The sequence below is a fragment of the Coprinopsis cinerea genome (genome assembly GCF_000182895.1).
Source record: "Coprinopsis cinerea okayama7#130 chromosome 10 map unlocalized cont3.10, whole genome shotgun sequence".
Lineage (NCBI taxonomy): Eukaryota > Fungi > Basidiomycota > Agaricomycetes > Agaricales > Psathyrellaceae > Coprinopsis > Coprinopsis cinerea.
Genome location: NW_003307535.1, coordinates 174978 through 191243, shown reverse-complemented (window position 1 = coordinate 191243; position 16266 = coordinate 174978). Strand labels below are relative to the sequence as shown.

Below are 16266 nucleotides of genomic sequence, written 5' to 3'. Positions count from 1 at the left end.
GCAACTACCAATCATAGAAACGAGCTCGGACTCGCGATCGCACGGTTTCTTCATGCAATTTGCTTCGCAGCGCCTTGCCCAACGTGCAAGAGAGCTCTCACTCTACTTCTACTGCGTCCAGCATCCTGTTCTCTCAACCTCCGAATCCCAAACGAAGTGGAACCCCGCCCCTGACTCCCAAACAAGCGCCCATGCGCCGTTCTCGGCCGAAAATGATGGCATCACCTTCCCCTCCCACGCCCGCGATAGCGTCGAGCGACCAGTGCATCATCTCATCTCCTCCCGCTTCCAACCGTCAACGCCATCCTCTGCAGTCGCAGTATGTCCTCCGACCCAACCCACGATCTCCAATACACCTGGGAACCACCGAATTACGAGTTCAGCAAGCGTCCATCCTTCACCACTGTCCAAGAAACCCAAGACGACGATCATGAAGGTAGCACCACCGGGAATTTCTCTCGCTACGCCAAATTGTATGTCTGCTCTCGAATCTCAAAGCTTCAACTTGGAGTTACATAGCGTACTGAATAGACTTTTAAGTACACCAGACGGATCAGCCTTCCTAACACACCTCGAAAACCACACTATCCAAATCTTCGAATTCGACTCGTATGTCCCATTCTTTCCAAAAACTCAAACGCAGTCTCGAAATGTAAAATCGCTAATTCAAGAATTACAGGTAGATGACTCATCCTCAAGCGGACTTCTTTCCAAAGTACCAAGACTCACAAGGCATCCCTTCTGCTAGGAGAACAAGAAGACCCTCCTTCCAAACCCCAGCTAAAACTCACACTTCCCCAAGCCTCGCCGTTAGTCGCAACAGAGTGGTTTCCGACGGCCAGTTGTAGACCAGAAGCACTAGCTGGGTTCTGCTTCGTCGCGTCTGTCAGGGAATGCCCTGTGAAGCTATTGGATGCCAGGGACGGAAGGGTGAGTTCATTTCAATCCACATATCTAACAGACATGACTGACTGACTATCGACAAGCTACGAGCCTCCTACCCAATCGTCGACCACAGGGAACGCCAAATAGCACCTCACAGCCTCTCCTTCAACTTTACCGGCGAACGGTAAGCCTCAGAACTCTTTTCCCCCTCCCTTTCCTCACCCCACCACCTCCCCCCAGACTCTACTGCGGCTTCGAAGACACCATCGAAATCTTCGACGTTAACCGCCCAGGCTCCGAAGGCACCCGCCTCCCCACCACACCCTCCAAAAAAAGCAAAGACGGTCTAAAAGGCATCATCTCCTCCTTGGCATTCTCCACCCTCTACGGCGCAGACGACACACTCTTCGCAGCTGGCACCCTAACCCCGAGACCAGACAACATCGGCTTATGGGTCGAGTCGCAGGAGGCGATGGTTATGAGCGTTGGAGGGGGGCCTAGAGCCGGGGTCGTCCAGGTGCGTTAATTCTTTCTGTCCCATTCTCGAGTGAGTGGAATGAGAGTGTAACCGAAAAACTGTTGTCATGTTTAGATGCAATTCAACCCATACCGCCCACACATCCTCTACGCCACCTACCGAGGCATCGCAAACAACCTCATCTACAGCTGGGACATCCGCTCCAACGTCCACTCCCCTCTCAGAATCTTCGATGCCCGCCCATTGGATTCCTCAGGGAACCCAACACCCGTTCCAATCTCAATGCGTAATCAGAAGATGCATTTTGGATTAGATGTGGTTGGGAGGTATATGGGAGTCGGTAATTCCGTATGTGTCTTCCTTCCTTTTTTTCGTTACGTTGCGTTGCGCGTGGACGAGATATTCTAACTTATAACTGCTATGTCGACGACAGAATGGTGAAATCGCGGTATTCGACCTGCAGAAAGCCGAAGGCGATGCTCAAGACAGTCAAGACGAGGAGGCATCCATTCAAGAAACCTCCACCTCTTTCCCCGACTTCAGGTTCGACGCTCACAAAGGTGCATACCCATCCGTCCTCTAACCATACCTTCATCCAACTGACCTTCACCACTATCACTATCCAAACTGACTGGGAAATCAAGATGCAATCGGCTCAGTCTCTTTCCACCCCTTACAACCTCTACTACTTTCTGTTTCTGGCTCACGGCACTGGGTGGACGACGACGACGAAGACGAAGGCTCGGAAGACAGCAACGACCAAGGGGAGACTCGAAATAGTATTAGCAAAATCGTCACCCGAGATTCGTCGATCAAGTTGTGGCATTGGGAAACGCCATGACCAGGCCTGTGTACGTAGTCATAGTCTAATGGGGGACACCGCTTCGATGTCTTTCGTTTACTGCGAGTCCGAGTCCATCTGCAATCGACATTGAGCAAAGTTTCTTCATGAATGACCAGACTATGAATGACCAGACTATGAATGACCAGACTAAAAAAATTAAGCACCCATAAACACCCTCGTGCCAGCCTGAGACAACATCGTCTACTCCATCGTCGCCCTTCATCTCGCAACGTAGCCGAATCTCTGCCACGGACGCAACTTCGAAAAAACCAAAAAACCAAAAAAGGGGCCTCACTGGGAATTGAACCCAGGACCTCCTCGATATGAGACATAGACATAATTGTCAACCCAAACGAGGAATCATACGACTAGACCATAAGGCCACTACAGGGGCTTCTTGGCGTCTCGAAAAATGTACTTAGTCGGTGCGTGCATGGTTTGTAACTGGGAAGTTGGCTCCCCGGTTTCCCCGCCATGTTCTACACTGTTCTACACTGTCACCTGTGGTGCAGCAGCCGCTGTTGCATAACAAATTCGAAGCCATTGTACACCCACACCGCTGTCTATACTGTAGGTGCCCAACGGGTGGGTCTGGTTCTCCGTGTGTTCAGTCCGTCTGTCGTCCTCAACGAGGTCAATAATTCCAGAGCAAGATAATCCCATTGAGCGTTAGTAGTAGTGGTACCTAGTGGCGCGTGTGTACACGAGGGTGCGCATGCCGAGGAACAAGAGGGAGAACATAGTTCAGTAAGTCATAGCATAGAGTCATAGCCAAAACGTGAAATATCGAAAGCCGAAAGCGAGCTGAAAGCAAGAGCACTAGAAAAAAAGTTGAACAAGCATACAAATTCATCGATACCATAGGAAGAGGTATACGGTATAATCGTGAGTTGATCGTGAGGAGAAGAATAGAATGGAATAGAATGAACTGTACAACCCCAAGGTACTTCCGAAATACAAGAAGAGAGAACTAAACGAACAAAAACCCCTTCAAAAAAAAAAGAAAGGAAGCGAAAGTGGACAAATCCGAAAGAATCAGAGGTAAAAAGTTCAAGAAGACCACGGCGTAACGTCACCACTGCGCAAAACCGACTCGAAAATCCCTTCCGACCCCAGCACCCACCTCCCACACCCCTCCTCCCCATCAACCTCCCACACGCACCTACCCCTTCTTCCCCTTCTTCTTCTTCTTCTTCCCCGTATCCGGTACAAACCCGGGCACACCAAGGAACTCACTCGCCGAATTCATCGCAGTATTCATCGCAGTCTGCGGGTCAATCGCATCCTCATCATCCCCATTGTCAACCGGCGGCGGGATAACAGGCGCCGTAGCCGCAGTGGCAGTAGGGTTCCCGTATGGCCCCATGTGCGGCGAGGCCGTGACACCCCCGGGCATAGGCGGGCCCTGCCCACCCGCCGTGTCCCACTCGAACGTTGGGCCCCCAAGTCCCCCTCCAGTCCCCATATGAGGCGACGGCATCGTCATGCCACCACCGCCTACGTGCGGCGAGGTCGACGCGCCTCCGAATATCCCACCCTCACCCGCACCCGCACCACCGCCGCCACCGGTTTGTGGCGACGAACTACTGTTCCCTCCCCCGAATACGCTCGGGATGCCCCACGAGCTTCCCCAGCCCCATCCACCCTTCCCACCTCCACCCCCATTCCCATTCCCGTTGTTCTCGTTACCGCGTTGAGACTCGTTCGACGCCGACAAAGCGGATAACGGCGGTATGAACCCCTCTTCTTCCTCCTCTTCCTCTTCGTCAGGTTGAACGGGGGGTATGACAGGCCCAGACATCGACTTGGACTTCTTGCCTTTCTTCTTCCCCGTACCCGTGTAATCAACAACCGTCGGTTCCGGCATCGAGGAGGGTCCACCTCCACTCCCACTCCCTCCTCTACCTCCACCAGTGAAATCCACAACCTCAGGTTCAGGCATAGCCGCAGTCGCAAGGTGCGGCGTAACAGCACTAGCCGCAGGCAAAGCAGGGGAGGGCCCAGGATTCGGCGTCCTCGTAATCCCAGTTCCGCCCGTATAGTCCGTAACACTAGGTTCAGGCATCGACGACGGTAGTCGGTTCGGACTCGGTGCGCTCGGCGTAGGTGCAAAGGAGGGAATGACAGGATCTGGCATCCCGCTTCCCGCGTTCGGCGCCATCGACGACCCTCCTGCTCCCCCTGCTCCTCCCATGGATGCCTTCCTCCCTTTCTTCCCCTTCTTCGTGGTGACGATGTTAGGAACTGTAGGTTCAGGCATCTGCGCAGTTGCTCCGACGTAAGGCGACGAACCGCCAGCTCCAGCACCGGCACCACCTCCAACGGTAGGCTCAGGCATAGCCATACTACCAGGCCCCATCGTACTCCCTCCCAGCGGCGTAGCAGCACCCACAGCGGGCGTCCTCGTCCCAGCACTGGGCACAATATTCGGCACACCCGGCTCCGGCATCGACACCATCGTTCCTCCAGGCGTCGCACTCCCCAACGCCTTCGACGCCGGCGTCCACGCATTCGAACTGGTGCCACCACCCGCAGCCGAATTCGATGTTGGCGGCCTAGGCGGTGGGACGACGGGGACACCAGGCTCAGGCATCGCCATGCTCGCCGGACCCAGCGCGCTGCTCGGTGCAGGCATCGACATATTGGCGGGCCCAATCGAACTGGCCGGCTCAGGCATACGCATCGCAGCGGGGCCCATCTTGCTCGTCCCCACCTGGTCAGCAGTAGGGTTCCCATACGCATCCCTCCCCTTCTTCTTCTTCTTCCGTATCTCGACTGGGAGCCCGTCTACACTAGGCTCAGGCATCGCATTGGGCGGAGCGGGCGTCACACTCTGCGGGTGGAACCCGACGGGTAGCCCGGTGGACTGGTCGTAGGGGCTGTTCGGTCGTGTATCGGTCCACCCGGGGGGTCGAGGTTGGGGCGGAGGCACGACGGGCATCGTGGGGTTGTCGTACGGTCCGTATGGCGACCCAGTAGGTGCAGGGACGGCGCCGCGGAAGCCAGCTGGAATGACGGGCACATAAGTACTTGGATCGGGCGATCGGCGGTCGTGCGGTGCAGGTGCTGGAACGGGGAGTGGTGCCGGTTGGGCATTGGGCGAGAGGTACTGAGGATGTGAAGGCGTGTAGGGATGGTGCTGGAGGCTTGATGGGGGTCGGGACTATATCAAACGAATCATTAGCGTCAGTTTGGACCGAGAACAAGGCAACACTCACAGGTGGAACGACATCGATGTTCACCGTACTCGAACTGTGCTCGTGTCTCAACCCTCTCCCTTGTGGATTGCCGCCATTGGGAGGGGGAACCAGCAACCCATCTCCACCCGTATACGACCCCGTCGGGTTACCATACGGCCCAGAACCGTTTTGGATCGGTGGCGCGTTCCCCATCCATTCTCTCCTGCCTCCATTCTCCATGTACGCCTCCCTCCCAGAGAAGGGTCGGATATTAAGCGGACTGGGGGTCCGGTTCTCGTGAATGGTACTGAGACCACGGCGGTCATCCCCGGGGTATCCAGTATAGCCTGTCGAAACGGTGGGGAAGCCAGGGATGACGGGTGCGCCAACTGGGGCGCCAGTTGCAGCTGTGTACGAGCTTGAAGGGTATCCCCCACTGACGTAGTCGGGTACACTAGGGAATGTGAGGATATCGAATCCGTGAATCTCGCTCGTGTCGGAGCCCGAGTCGCGTCGACGGTGGTCGCGGCGTGAAGCAGACGTGGATGGTGGTCGCGGAACACCTTGGAATGGCTGAGGCTGGGGCTGGGGCTGAGGCGGCGGTGGCATAGCGAGGTAGGGCAGGGTAGGTTCCTTCTTCTTCCTCTCCCTCTCTTCTTTCTCCTTCTTCTCTTTCTCCTCCCTTTCTTTCTTCTCTTTCTTTTCCCTCTCCTTCCTCTCTCGCTCTTCCCGCTCCCGCTCCTCTTTTTCCTTCTTCAGTCGTTCTTCGAGTTCTTTCTGCTCCTTCTTTAGCCTCTCGACCTCTTCGGCCCGTTTTCGCTCTTTCTCCCTCTCCTCCTCGTCCCTGCGGCGTTTCTCCTCTTCCTCTCTGCGTCGCCTGTCCTCTTCTTGACGACGCAGCCGCTCCCGCTCTCCACGCTCCCTCTCAACCTCGTCCTCCAGTTCCCTCATCCTCGAAACAACACTCCCAACTTCACTCGCTCTTCCTCTCTCCAACTCGGCCAGCCTCAACTCGTTCATATGCTGCATCTGCATCAACCTCTCCTCGTTCCTCCTCTGGATATCATCCAGCCTCTCCTGGTTTCTCCTCTCCATATCCTCCAACCTCCTCCTCTCCTCATACTCAGTCTGCCGCTGTGCTTCAATCAGGCTAGTATTCTGCGACTCGAGCTGTCTCAATTGAGAGTGCGAACTCTTTACCAACTCCTCCAAATCCTTAATCCTCGCCGCAAGTCGATCCTTCTCCGCCTTTTCAATCTCAAGCAGCTCGATCGCAGTTTCCGAGTCGATATCCGCCGCCTTGGCTTTTCCTTTTCCTTTGCTACTGGATTTGCTCCCGCTCGCGCTGGCACTGCCGCTCTTCTTCTTGTCGCCGTCTTTGCTTCCGCTGGCCTCGACGGCTGGGGGTGCGGCTGGGGTTGGTAGGCTGGTACCGCGGGCGAGCGCCATGCCGACGCGACCCTTGCGTACACCTTCCTCAAAGCCTTCGCGTCTTCCCTCTTCCATCGCCACGCGCACGAACGCCTCCTCCCTCACCCTCCGCACCTGCCCCTTCGCCTTAACCACCTCCCGACTCATCTCATCCTTCTCCTCCTCCAACTTGCGCACCACCTCCCGCGCCCTTTCGACTTCCCGCTCCTTATGCTCCAACTTCAAATTGTACGAACTCAGCGTCGAGTTTAGCTTGCTCAGTTCGCTCTGCAGGTCGAGGATTTTAGACGACAGAGTGAGGCTTTGTTCACGCTTGGCTTTTTCGAGGGCGGCGATTTGGGATGTGTATTTGGAGGTGAGGGAGGAGAGGGAGGCCGAGTGCTGTGCTGAGAGGCTGGATATCCGTCTTTCGTAGTCTTTGAGCCGTTGCATGTACCGTTCCTCAGCGCGTCGTTCGGCTTCTTTCAGCCGGACTTCGTACTCGCGTTCTTTGGATTTGAGTCGGGATTTGAGGGAGTCGATCTTCTCCTGTGCTTTGGCTGCATGTAGTTAGTACATCTGTAGGGGATGAGAATGGATGGATAGACGTACCCAGCGATTGAGCGGATGCTGTCCCTCCCTCTTGGACGTTCCTCACCACGACCTCGTAGTTCCGCTTGTAAGCCTCGGCTTCCTCCTCCGCTCTAACCAACAACTGCACCAACGTCTCGCTCGGGACCTTCAGCAACGCCGAAAGCCTTGAAGACGGCCATCCCGGAGTCCCAGGTGGGCGAGGAGACTGCCCAGCATTCGGTGGGTCGAGTGGCGTGTTATACCTCCCCATCGACTCGACATCTACATTGAGGTTCGAGCGCGGGATGTCCAGTGTGGAGACAGGTCGGGGTGTTCCTTCGTGCGCCATGCCGTTCGTCGCGGTGCTAGGCTCCCCTTCTCCAATCGCAGCTTTCATGTCCGTCACGAACCCACCCACACCAGCTGCCCCATTCGAAGCCTGCCCGCCATTGATACCATCCCCATTCTCACTCGGACCTTGAGAAGGGATTGCTGCAGCCCCAAAGTAGTCAGCCGCTTCGGGATACAGCGTCTCGTACTCGGGGAGGGTAGGGTGGCGCCGTGGTTCTGGTCGTCCATTCTTTTCCTGCGATTGGTTGACCAGTCGTGATGGCTGGTTCTCCGAAGCAAGTGTGCGTGAAGATTCGTGCGAGGGGTGGTGGGGATGTGATTGAGCCGTCGTATCTGCAGGCCCGCCTGTCATGTCGGCCGGAGAGTCAACGTAGAAACTGGCCATGCTATTCTTGGGCATTACGTTCGATCCTCGCGGTCCTCCAGTCGCACCACTCGTATCCACGGTGAGGTGTGGTCTATTAGCCCCTCCTCCTCCAACGACGACCGGTCCTCCTAGGGGTATACCCAAACTCTCCAAGCTGCCAAACGAGTCGGCTGTTTGGTCACCTGGATGTGCTGCACTATTTACCCCAGAACCAACAAACGAAGCTGTGAACGAGGGATTCATCTGTGCTGGTTCCCGTAGGTGTCTCCCTTCACGCTCTTGCTGCTGCTCCCACTCGTACTGCGTCTGACTCATTCCCACAGCAGCTGAAGGCGGCAAGGCGCTCGTGGGTGTCTTCTCGCCGTCCTGTGCCGCGTCTACGCCATTGGGTAATGGAGGGAGCTGATCGGGCGTTTGCAGAGCACCACCGTTGACTTCTGGGTAGTTGTGGGGCGAGTTGGGGTTAAGGCCTGGATGAAGAGGACCAGAACCTAGTGAGAGCTTTCCGAGGTCTGGTCGAGCGTGCGGCGGGACGTCGTCGTGGGATTGGGACTGATCGTATTGCTCAGAATAGCCGTGGTGGAAGTAAGGGTGGTTCTGGTGGCGCTGAAGGGGCTGACCGTAGCTTGATTCTTCTGAACCCGTGCTATCGGTGATTGGTGTGTCGGGCGCTTCTGGCGGTGGCGGAGGTGGTGCTGGCGGTTTCTTCGTGGATTCGTGCTTCCTGTCGGACTTGGAGCGGTCTTTCTTGTCTGACCTATCCTTCCGCTCCTTCGAACGATGGCGATCCTTGCGTTCCTTCGACCGGTTTCGAGTCGTGGACCTCTCCCTGTCCTTCCTCCGTTCCTTCTTGTCCTTGTCTCGCTCCTTGTCTCGCGTGCTCGAACGGTCTTTGGAACGATGCCGTCGCTCCCTGTCCTTCTCCTTCTCCTTCTTGTCCCTGTCCTTCTCCCTATCTCTCTTCTCCCTATCCTTCTCCCTCCTTTCCCTCCTCTCCTTCACTTCATCCCCACGCTGCGCACCGCTTCCAACGGCGTCAATTGGCGTTGACGAGTCCTGGGGCCGTTTGGATGGAAAGCCTAACCCCAAGCCGACGCCATTCTGTGCCTGGCTCAAAGACTGCGCTATCGAGGGACCGCGGTGTGTTGGGGATATCACCCTCGTTCGAAACTGCGCCTGGTACTGCGAGGCGGCACTCTGTGTCGGTGGGTGCGCTGTGCTCGACGCTGAGGTGGCCTTTGCACCACCGTAACGGTTGTAGTGTTGGATAACGTTCTGTGCGTAGAACGAGTCAGGAGACGGTGGTCGATAGCTATGAGGATGCATCAGCAAAGCTTGTTGGTTCGAGTCTGATCTCGTCAACCCAAGAGGCTGGCGCTAAACAATTAGAGCAGGGAATAAATACGGACCTTTGGTTAGAAGCGAAATCTTCGTAGAGGACTCCGGGTTCCATTTGGACTTGCTTTCAAGTATTCGTTACCCAAGTTTAGTTTTGTGGGTTCGCAGATGTGGTCCAGGATATCCAGAATTCCTGAAGACTGTTCGTGATAGAATTCGTTGGTCGGTGATACAGAGTCGTAGCGTGTCGTCCGGGTAGCGTAGCCTATGGTGGTACGTTTCACTAGTTTTTGGATAACCTTGTGGTTCTTTCGTGGTCCCCTAGCGTCGTCGAGTTGTCCGAAAACCCAGCGTTGCGTCCCAACCTTGTCAAAGTGATCCAACGAGGAGTTTCTCGCCTCCTAGTTGCCTTGTGGACGTGGCTGCCTGTAGATAGAGTCCAGCCCTCCCTATAATATCCCCGTGGTGTTTTCGTTGTGCGTGGCAAGGAAAAGGAGTATAGGCGCCCGTCGTAGTCGTCGCTGTTGCAAGCAAACCTCCGATTTCCAAACTCAACCTGCCCCATAGCCCTCCTTCCAAATTAGGCCTCGCTCGATCGCGCCCGCGTTCCGGTGTGGCTGTGCGCGCACTCGATAGGGGCCACGACGCGTCGAGGACTCGTCCTACGCGACTGCTAATTCTGTGCTTTCGAAATCTATCGATCCACAGAGCGTAGTGGGCTGGGATAAAAGTCCATCCATAAATTAGCTGGCTCGCGGAAACATTTGCTTTCCATCCCTGGTTACATCTTGAAAGACCGACCAGGCGCCGAGGAATGAGGTCAAACGGATAATCTACACCGACCCTGACGCCGTTGGTTTTCCGTTCCTCAGTCTATGTACCCATTAGCCTGCTGCAATCACATTGACAAACGTTGGCTGATAGACTCGAACTTCAAAGTGCAAGTCAGGGAGATATCCGATCACGGACATATGGCCGAACGCGCTCAACCCCAACTCTCTTCCTTTTCTCTCACCAACACCGGCAACCATGTACATCGATTCGATTCCCTTGTAATCTTTTGGTGCTTATCTCTTGCTATCATCCTGTCCAAGTAAATAACAGACTCTACATCAAGGTACGAAATCATCCCAAGCAGCGCCCACCATCCGTGAAGGGATGGATGTTGGCATGAATCGAGAGGTCTATCGCGAACCACAGCGACATCGTAAAGTCCCAAACGTTATCCTGCATTCTGGTGGCTAGATAGTAACTAACGGCGAGCCATTTATCTAGTCAAAGAAGTTATTTTGGTCAAAGGATACGGTCTCTGAACGACGTGATCAGGTCGGCCGGTACATCGAGTCCTCACATGTCCGCCTCGTTAAGAGCATATTGTTTGATGATTCCTTTTCAGAAGAACAATGGGAAAAGGTAAGCGGCATGGATCCGAAAGAGCCTGAAGCACCATGTGTATCCGGCTCTCAAGTCAGTATTCACTCGAGTACAGCGCCCGGTGCACCCTCTCATCCACCTCACTTTCGCGAATGGCCAAGTTGACTGGAACACCGCTATACAATCAACAGTCCAAGTAATTCGGAATATATCCTCATCCGTTCATATTTGCGCAGTATGTTCTTGTTCTCGAAGCGGGAGGTCCAGGGACTTCCCGCTATGACGTTGACCATGCACGAGGCTGCCCACGCCCAATGCAACGTGCCTCCGTCTCGTCTACGGAGCCGTCGGCTACGACCGACGACTCGAAGGCAGTGGCCGCCCTGGCTGCAATGTTACCTCGAGTTCCGTCACCGCTTTTCTTCCCATTGACGTCGAATATTCGGATTTCAGGGATTTTGCGGTGATGGGTCACTCGAAGGATGGGGCGGCATTATCTTTTCACCGTCATTTTGCTGCAAGGGCCCCTCGGGAGGTAGTAAGGGAGTCCCGCCCCAAGCCTCGTGCTCACTTTGGTCACCACACTGTAACAATCTTCGCTCAAGACTCTCCATAACATTAACGGGTCTGGCCTGGGATAGGTTGGAGTGAGTACGAGCTTAAAGTATTGATTCTGTCAAACACGGCTGACTGACTACCTTGAAAGCACTTTCATCTCCCACTTCGGCGTTCCTGTCAACAAACTTTGGAATACTTAGGTACCGTCCGGGAAATGAGTCCAAAGGACCGCCACAGCAGCCGTCGAACTGAATGCCTTGCGGTCTCTTGGGGGACCGGGGGCTATGTTCGTTTTCCAAGTTCCAACGGCGCCATCTTATCGCGTACGCCACCTATCCCCAAATAGAGTAGGTTCCCTGAATTCATCGAGTATTGTCTTTCACGAACACCGAGATGTGGTTTAGGGTGGGGTTGAAGCCGAACGACTACTTAAAAGACAATAAATCGCGGATTGAGGATGCTCCATTCCTTCCCTTGCCTTCAACGAGTTCCGAGCGTTAGCTTTCTCCTCTCGTCCTTCATCCCCCCTCCCCTCCAACTCGCACTCGTCCTCTTGTTCCCTTCGACGACGCGACAGACATGGCACCAGCACTCAAGAGTCTAGTGGAACCGACGTTGGACAACACTGTCGGAGCTGCTTTTCTGGGCGTGGTAGGGGCGGGGTTGTAAGTTCCTTCCTGCAGGCTGTCGAGTTTGATACACGTGCTGATATGTTCCTGGGGTCAAAAGCTTGTTTGGAGGCACGACCCTTCAGCTTGTCCGCTACTATACCTCATACCCCAATGATACGCGGTTGCACAAAGTTTCTGTTGGTGTGCTATGGTGTGTCACTGGTTTCGCTGTCGGAAACACGGGGCTTATGTCTTCTAGGACGCTCGATGCTTTTCACTTTGCATTGGCGATACATTCGGTCTATATGTACGCGGTGACGGGATTTGGCAATCGTCTTGGCCTGATGAAGATTCAATGGTGTGCCCTTTCATCGACACACCTCAGCACTAAAACTAACACGAGGCTAAAAGGTCAATTCAACTCCAAGTCGCTATTAATGTCATCATAATTGTCATGGTCCATTCGTGAGTCGTCCAAATCACGCGTTCATCCAATGCAGCGACTAATCGATGCCTCTAGACTTTACGCACATCGTGTTTGGAAGCGTAAGTCGCAGCCTTGTCCTTCGTTTATCGCATTCTCAGCGTCTTCCAGTCAGTGGTTACCATCGTGGTGTCCTTGGCTACATAACGGTGCGAAGCTTTCCTTTCGTCATTCCAGTCACTATCTAACGGCATTCCCAATATCCAGATACTTGTGGTCGCAGGCGCTGCGGGAATAGGCATTGGTAAGTATCACCCAAGTTCCAAATAGCACGAATGGTTCTAATCTCATTTTTAGTCCTTGCTTATAAAGTGTTCGTAAACAGCCACGTTTGTTCCTCAAAATCGGTTCTGACATACACCCGAATCCAACAGATTCACTGTGAAACTGTACTCGGAATTGGATGGGATCGCGGTAAGCCTGGGCTTCCTTCCGGTCCAATAGTAGGGAGAAGCTCACCTCTAATGTTACGGTTGCAGTGGATCATCACAGCGGGACTCGGCACTTCAACAGCAATCGACTTCTTTATCACCGCTGCCATGTGCTACTACCTGAGGAAGAGCCTTGGAAATGGACCTCGGTGAGTCGGTGCCTCTAACTGAGGGATGATTTCTTGAACGCTGATCCAAGTTACGCTTACAACAGCCTCAACTCGCGTATCTCGGTGGTCACTCAGTACACCTTGAGCTCTGGTCTCTTGACGAGGTACGTCCTTTGGTATTGCTCATCACATCACATCACAATTGACACTGTCGTAGCGCCTGCTCCCTATCCACGATGTTCTGCTACATCCTTCTTCCGAACACCTTCGTTTTCCTCGGTCTGGAGTTCCTGTTGACGAAATGTACGTTATATATTCCCTGATCTACAGGCGTTCTAACGCTCACCTCCGCTACAGTCTACGTCGGCTCCTTCCTCGCAATGCTAAACGCCCGAGAGCGAACTCAGAACGAGCTCACAAGTCCTACAAGCGAGAAAGACAGCCACTTGACCAGCATGCCCACTTTTAGGAAGAAATACACGTCCAGCTTCTGGAGCCCTCCACCTCTCAGCCCGGTACCTCAGATCTCAGAGCCGATGCCCATCCGAGCTCCTATCGTGAGTTGACATCCTTAGGTGAACCGTACTTGCAGCAGCTGACAGTCCGTCTATTAATATAGAAGTGGCATGTCTATTCACCTTCAGAAGAAACCAAGGTTGGAATCGCTGTCTAAGGTTTACCACCCCACTACACTTCGAATTCGTTATCTATTCCTCCACTCATTCGCCTTTCCGCATCTGAGCTAGCCTATCGCAGGCGATTTCCTTCATCACTCATCAGTATACCCCCCTTCCTTGACTATATATCCACTGCACCACGACGTCCCAGCCACGCACTACGATCATTTGTACTTTTAATTCGCATTACCGGTTCTCACTGCACATGTTGTATCACTACTGTATTCTATTATCTTTTAGCAGCGCTACTAGGTGTAGGCACATAATCGGACTTTTTGCCCTGCAGGAATTGATTGGTGTGGTTAGGCGCACCGAAGCTGAGCGCTGAGGTTCTGTCGGGCGCCATTCAAAGTCAAAACATCTAATCGCAATGGCAGTTCCGTTTCCTCAACGGTGGCCTGCAGAATTCCTTCAAGCAAACATCAAAATACTGAGGTTGTTGCTATATATCTTTACTGTTATGACGTGAACTGGACCAAATGAAGCGAAAACCGCTCGGGTTTAACTCCATTGTTCTTTTGAAGTCTTCTTTAACAGTCCCCCCACGGATCTGTATCCTTTTCCGACGAACAATGGAAAACTTGAAGTCTCAATTAAGTCTGATTCGGAGGCAGCGTGTCTGCCTGGAGCTCAAGCAGGTGTTCGTGTACAGCGCCCATCGCGCGAAGTCCACCGGCCCATGCCATAATTCGGAATATAAGTATTCCCATCCGCTAACACCTGTCACGACTCACCTGTGCTGCGTGCAGTACGTCCTTGTTCTCGCCCAGCTGGTAACGTCAAGTACATACACGACTGCTCTTCCCGGTCGTCAGGATTGAGTGATCCAGTGCGCGCAGACAAGCGGTTTCAGGCAGGTAAGGTAGTCCTTCCCCGAGACAAGGTCCTTGTACCACTTGAACAGCCCCCTTCGCCTTAATAAGCTCCTCCTTCTCTATGAACTTCATAAGTTCCAGATAGCGATTGAGGATCTCATGCGGATGTTTAGCAAGCATCTCAAAGTCGCTTTGTGCGGGCACGGATGAGGCGAACGCAATCAGGACGTCGCCTATTCATCAGTAACAATGCATTAAACAACGATGCTCTGCGGCAAATGTTTTTTCGCGTTCTTCACGCGGTGCCAAACTCCAAAACGCGCGAACAGAGAATCAGATTCCGAGGCCTGTTGGGACTCGGGTTCTTTTGCGCGGGGTTTCGCGCCATTCTCGACAACCTTAAGGCCACGTGATGTCCGGTGAGGTCGAGGGTTCGACTCTCGGTGTTGCGGATTTTTCTTTTGTTGGTTTTGGGGCATTTTGTCCCAACAGGCCTCGGTTGTATGCCGTTTAACGGCCCGCAGCCCACTAGTGTAGTACGTGAGTGAAAGTCGAGCACCCCGGCTGGTAACGTCAAGTACATGGATATCTAGTCATACTCGTCCCGGTCGTCAGGATTGAGTGATCCAGTGCGCAGACAAGCGTCTTCAGGCAGCGGAGACTCTTCCTCCCCCGTGCAAAGGTCCCTATACCACTTGAACAGCCCCCTCGTCTTAATAAACTCCTTCTCTTCCTCGGTGAATTTCATAAGCCCCAAGTAGCGATCTAGGATCTCATGTGGATGTTTAACAAACATCTCCAAGTCGCTAGGTGCAGATAGGGAGGAGGCAAACGTAATCAAGTAGTCACATGTGGGCAGGAAGCACAGGCGGGCGGAGTAAAATGGTCGCCTATGGGTAGGGCAGTCAGCGTGTGTCACGACAAAAGTAAAGCAAACAGTATTCAGCACTGAATTCGCCGGCAATCGAATAGGTAAAACACTCACGGTTTCCCCTGGGCTAGCCACCTATCCGTCGCTTGATTAACAATCCCCTGGAAGTCCTCAATCTTGTCGTCCTCACGCAACTGGCGTTTGAAAATGTACTGTCGGGAAACGGGAAAGCCGGCGTGGTAAAGCGGAACTGGGATGGTTAAGCCTGGTACAACAATCGGCCGCAGACTTGTCATCTTGTCCTCCTCGCCCAGTTCAAACGTCGCTGGATACGCCTTGTCACATCTGTACATGTAAGGCGCCAGTTAACGAGCTATGCCTGTATGCCGTGGTTCACTTACTCTGTGCGGTACTTGCGATATATGAATTTCTTTCGTGTTAACTTGATTTCCATGGTGTGAGCGAAGGGTGCTCTTCGCAGGTTGTTGCGATACGTAGTTGACTATTAAGTACTTAACTAGTACAAGACAACCTTAGAGGTCGTCACCTTTGGTTCTGAACCTGAGGACACGTGATCCCAGCCGGTTGGACTCGGGTTGCTACTAGGTGTAAAGACGTAATGATAATCGGACTTTTGCCCTGCAGGGACCAGAGTCACGGTGTGGTTCTTGCATAGGCGCGCATAGAGGATCATGCTCCTTGGGCGCCAATCAAAGTCGAAGCATCGAATCGCGATCGGGTCTGAATCCGGTGCGATCAACGCGTTGGATGGTTCCTCGACGGTGGCCCGCAGAATTCCTTCAGCCAAACATCAAAATATCGTTGTTTAAATAAGGCTATCTTCACTCTATGACGCAAACTGGAGTCCCTCCTTGGAAGCGAAAACTTCGAAAGAACTCTGTTCCAAGTT

General features: G+C 53.7%; 4 protein-coding genes and 1 non-coding gene across 5 annotated transcripts; 2 read left to right on the top strand and 3 right to left on the bottom strand.

Annotated features, from left to right (window-relative positions):
* Positions 1 to 321: 321 nt before the first annotated feature.
* Positions 322 to 1946, top strand: CC1G_01529 (guanyl nucleotide binding protein; the record flags this gene model as incomplete). The annotated part of the gene is made up of 7 exons (XM_001833800.2): positions 322 to 473; positions 541 to 609; positions 717 to 930; positions 987 to 1069; positions 1126 to 1402; positions 1478 to 1711; positions 1797 to 1946. 7 exons carry the CDS (start codon positions 322 to 324, stop codon positions 1944 to 1946), a joined length of 1179 nt encoding a protein of 392 aa, XP_001833852.2.
* Positions 1947 to 2493: 547 nt separating this feature from the next.
* Positions 2494 to 2590, bottom strand: CC1G_20185. Its single transcript has one exon. It is a non-coding gene; the product is annotated as a tRNA-Pro (tRNA).
* Positions 2591 to 3369: 779 nt separating this feature from the next.
* Positions 3370 to 9540, bottom strand: CC1G_01528 (hypothetical protein; the record flags this gene model as incomplete). The annotated part of the gene is made up of 4 exons (XM_001833799.1): positions 3370 to 5370; positions 5426 to 7356; positions 7409 to 9399; positions 9497 to 9540. The coding sequence occupies 4 exons, from the start codon at positions 9538 to 9540 to the stop codon at positions 3370 to 3372; spliced, it is 5967 nt and encodes a 1988-aa protein (XP_001833851.1).
* Positions 9541 to 11936: 2396 nt separating this feature from the next.
* Positions 11937 to 13666, top strand: CC1G_01527 (hypothetical protein; the record flags this gene model as incomplete). Its single annotated transcript, XM_001833798.1, has 14 exons — positions 11937 to 12022; positions 12087 to 12179; positions 12228 to 12326; positions 12380 to 12433; positions 12489 to 12514; positions 12564 to 12601; positions 12660 to 12696; positions 12750 to 12765; positions 12827 to 12866; positions 12932 to 13032; positions 13098 to 13157; positions 13211 to 13296; positions 13351 to 13550; positions 13613 to 13666. The coding sequence occupies 14 exons, from the start codon at positions 11937 to 11939 to the stop codon at positions 13664 to 13666; spliced, it is 990 nt and encodes a 329-aa protein (XP_001833850.1).
* A 1408-nt stretch (positions 13667 to 15074) lies between these two features.
* CC1G_01526 (hypothetical protein) lies at positions 15075 to 15810 on the bottom strand (the record flags this gene model as incomplete). The annotated part of the gene is made up of 3 exons (XM_001833797.1): positions 15075 to 15375; positions 15471 to 15701; positions 15758 to 15810. 3 exons carry the CDS (start codon positions 15808 to 15810, stop codon positions 15075 to 15077), a joined length of 585 nt encoding a protein of 194 aa, XP_001833849.1.
* Between the last annotated feature and the right edge of the window lie 456 nt (positions 15811 to 16266).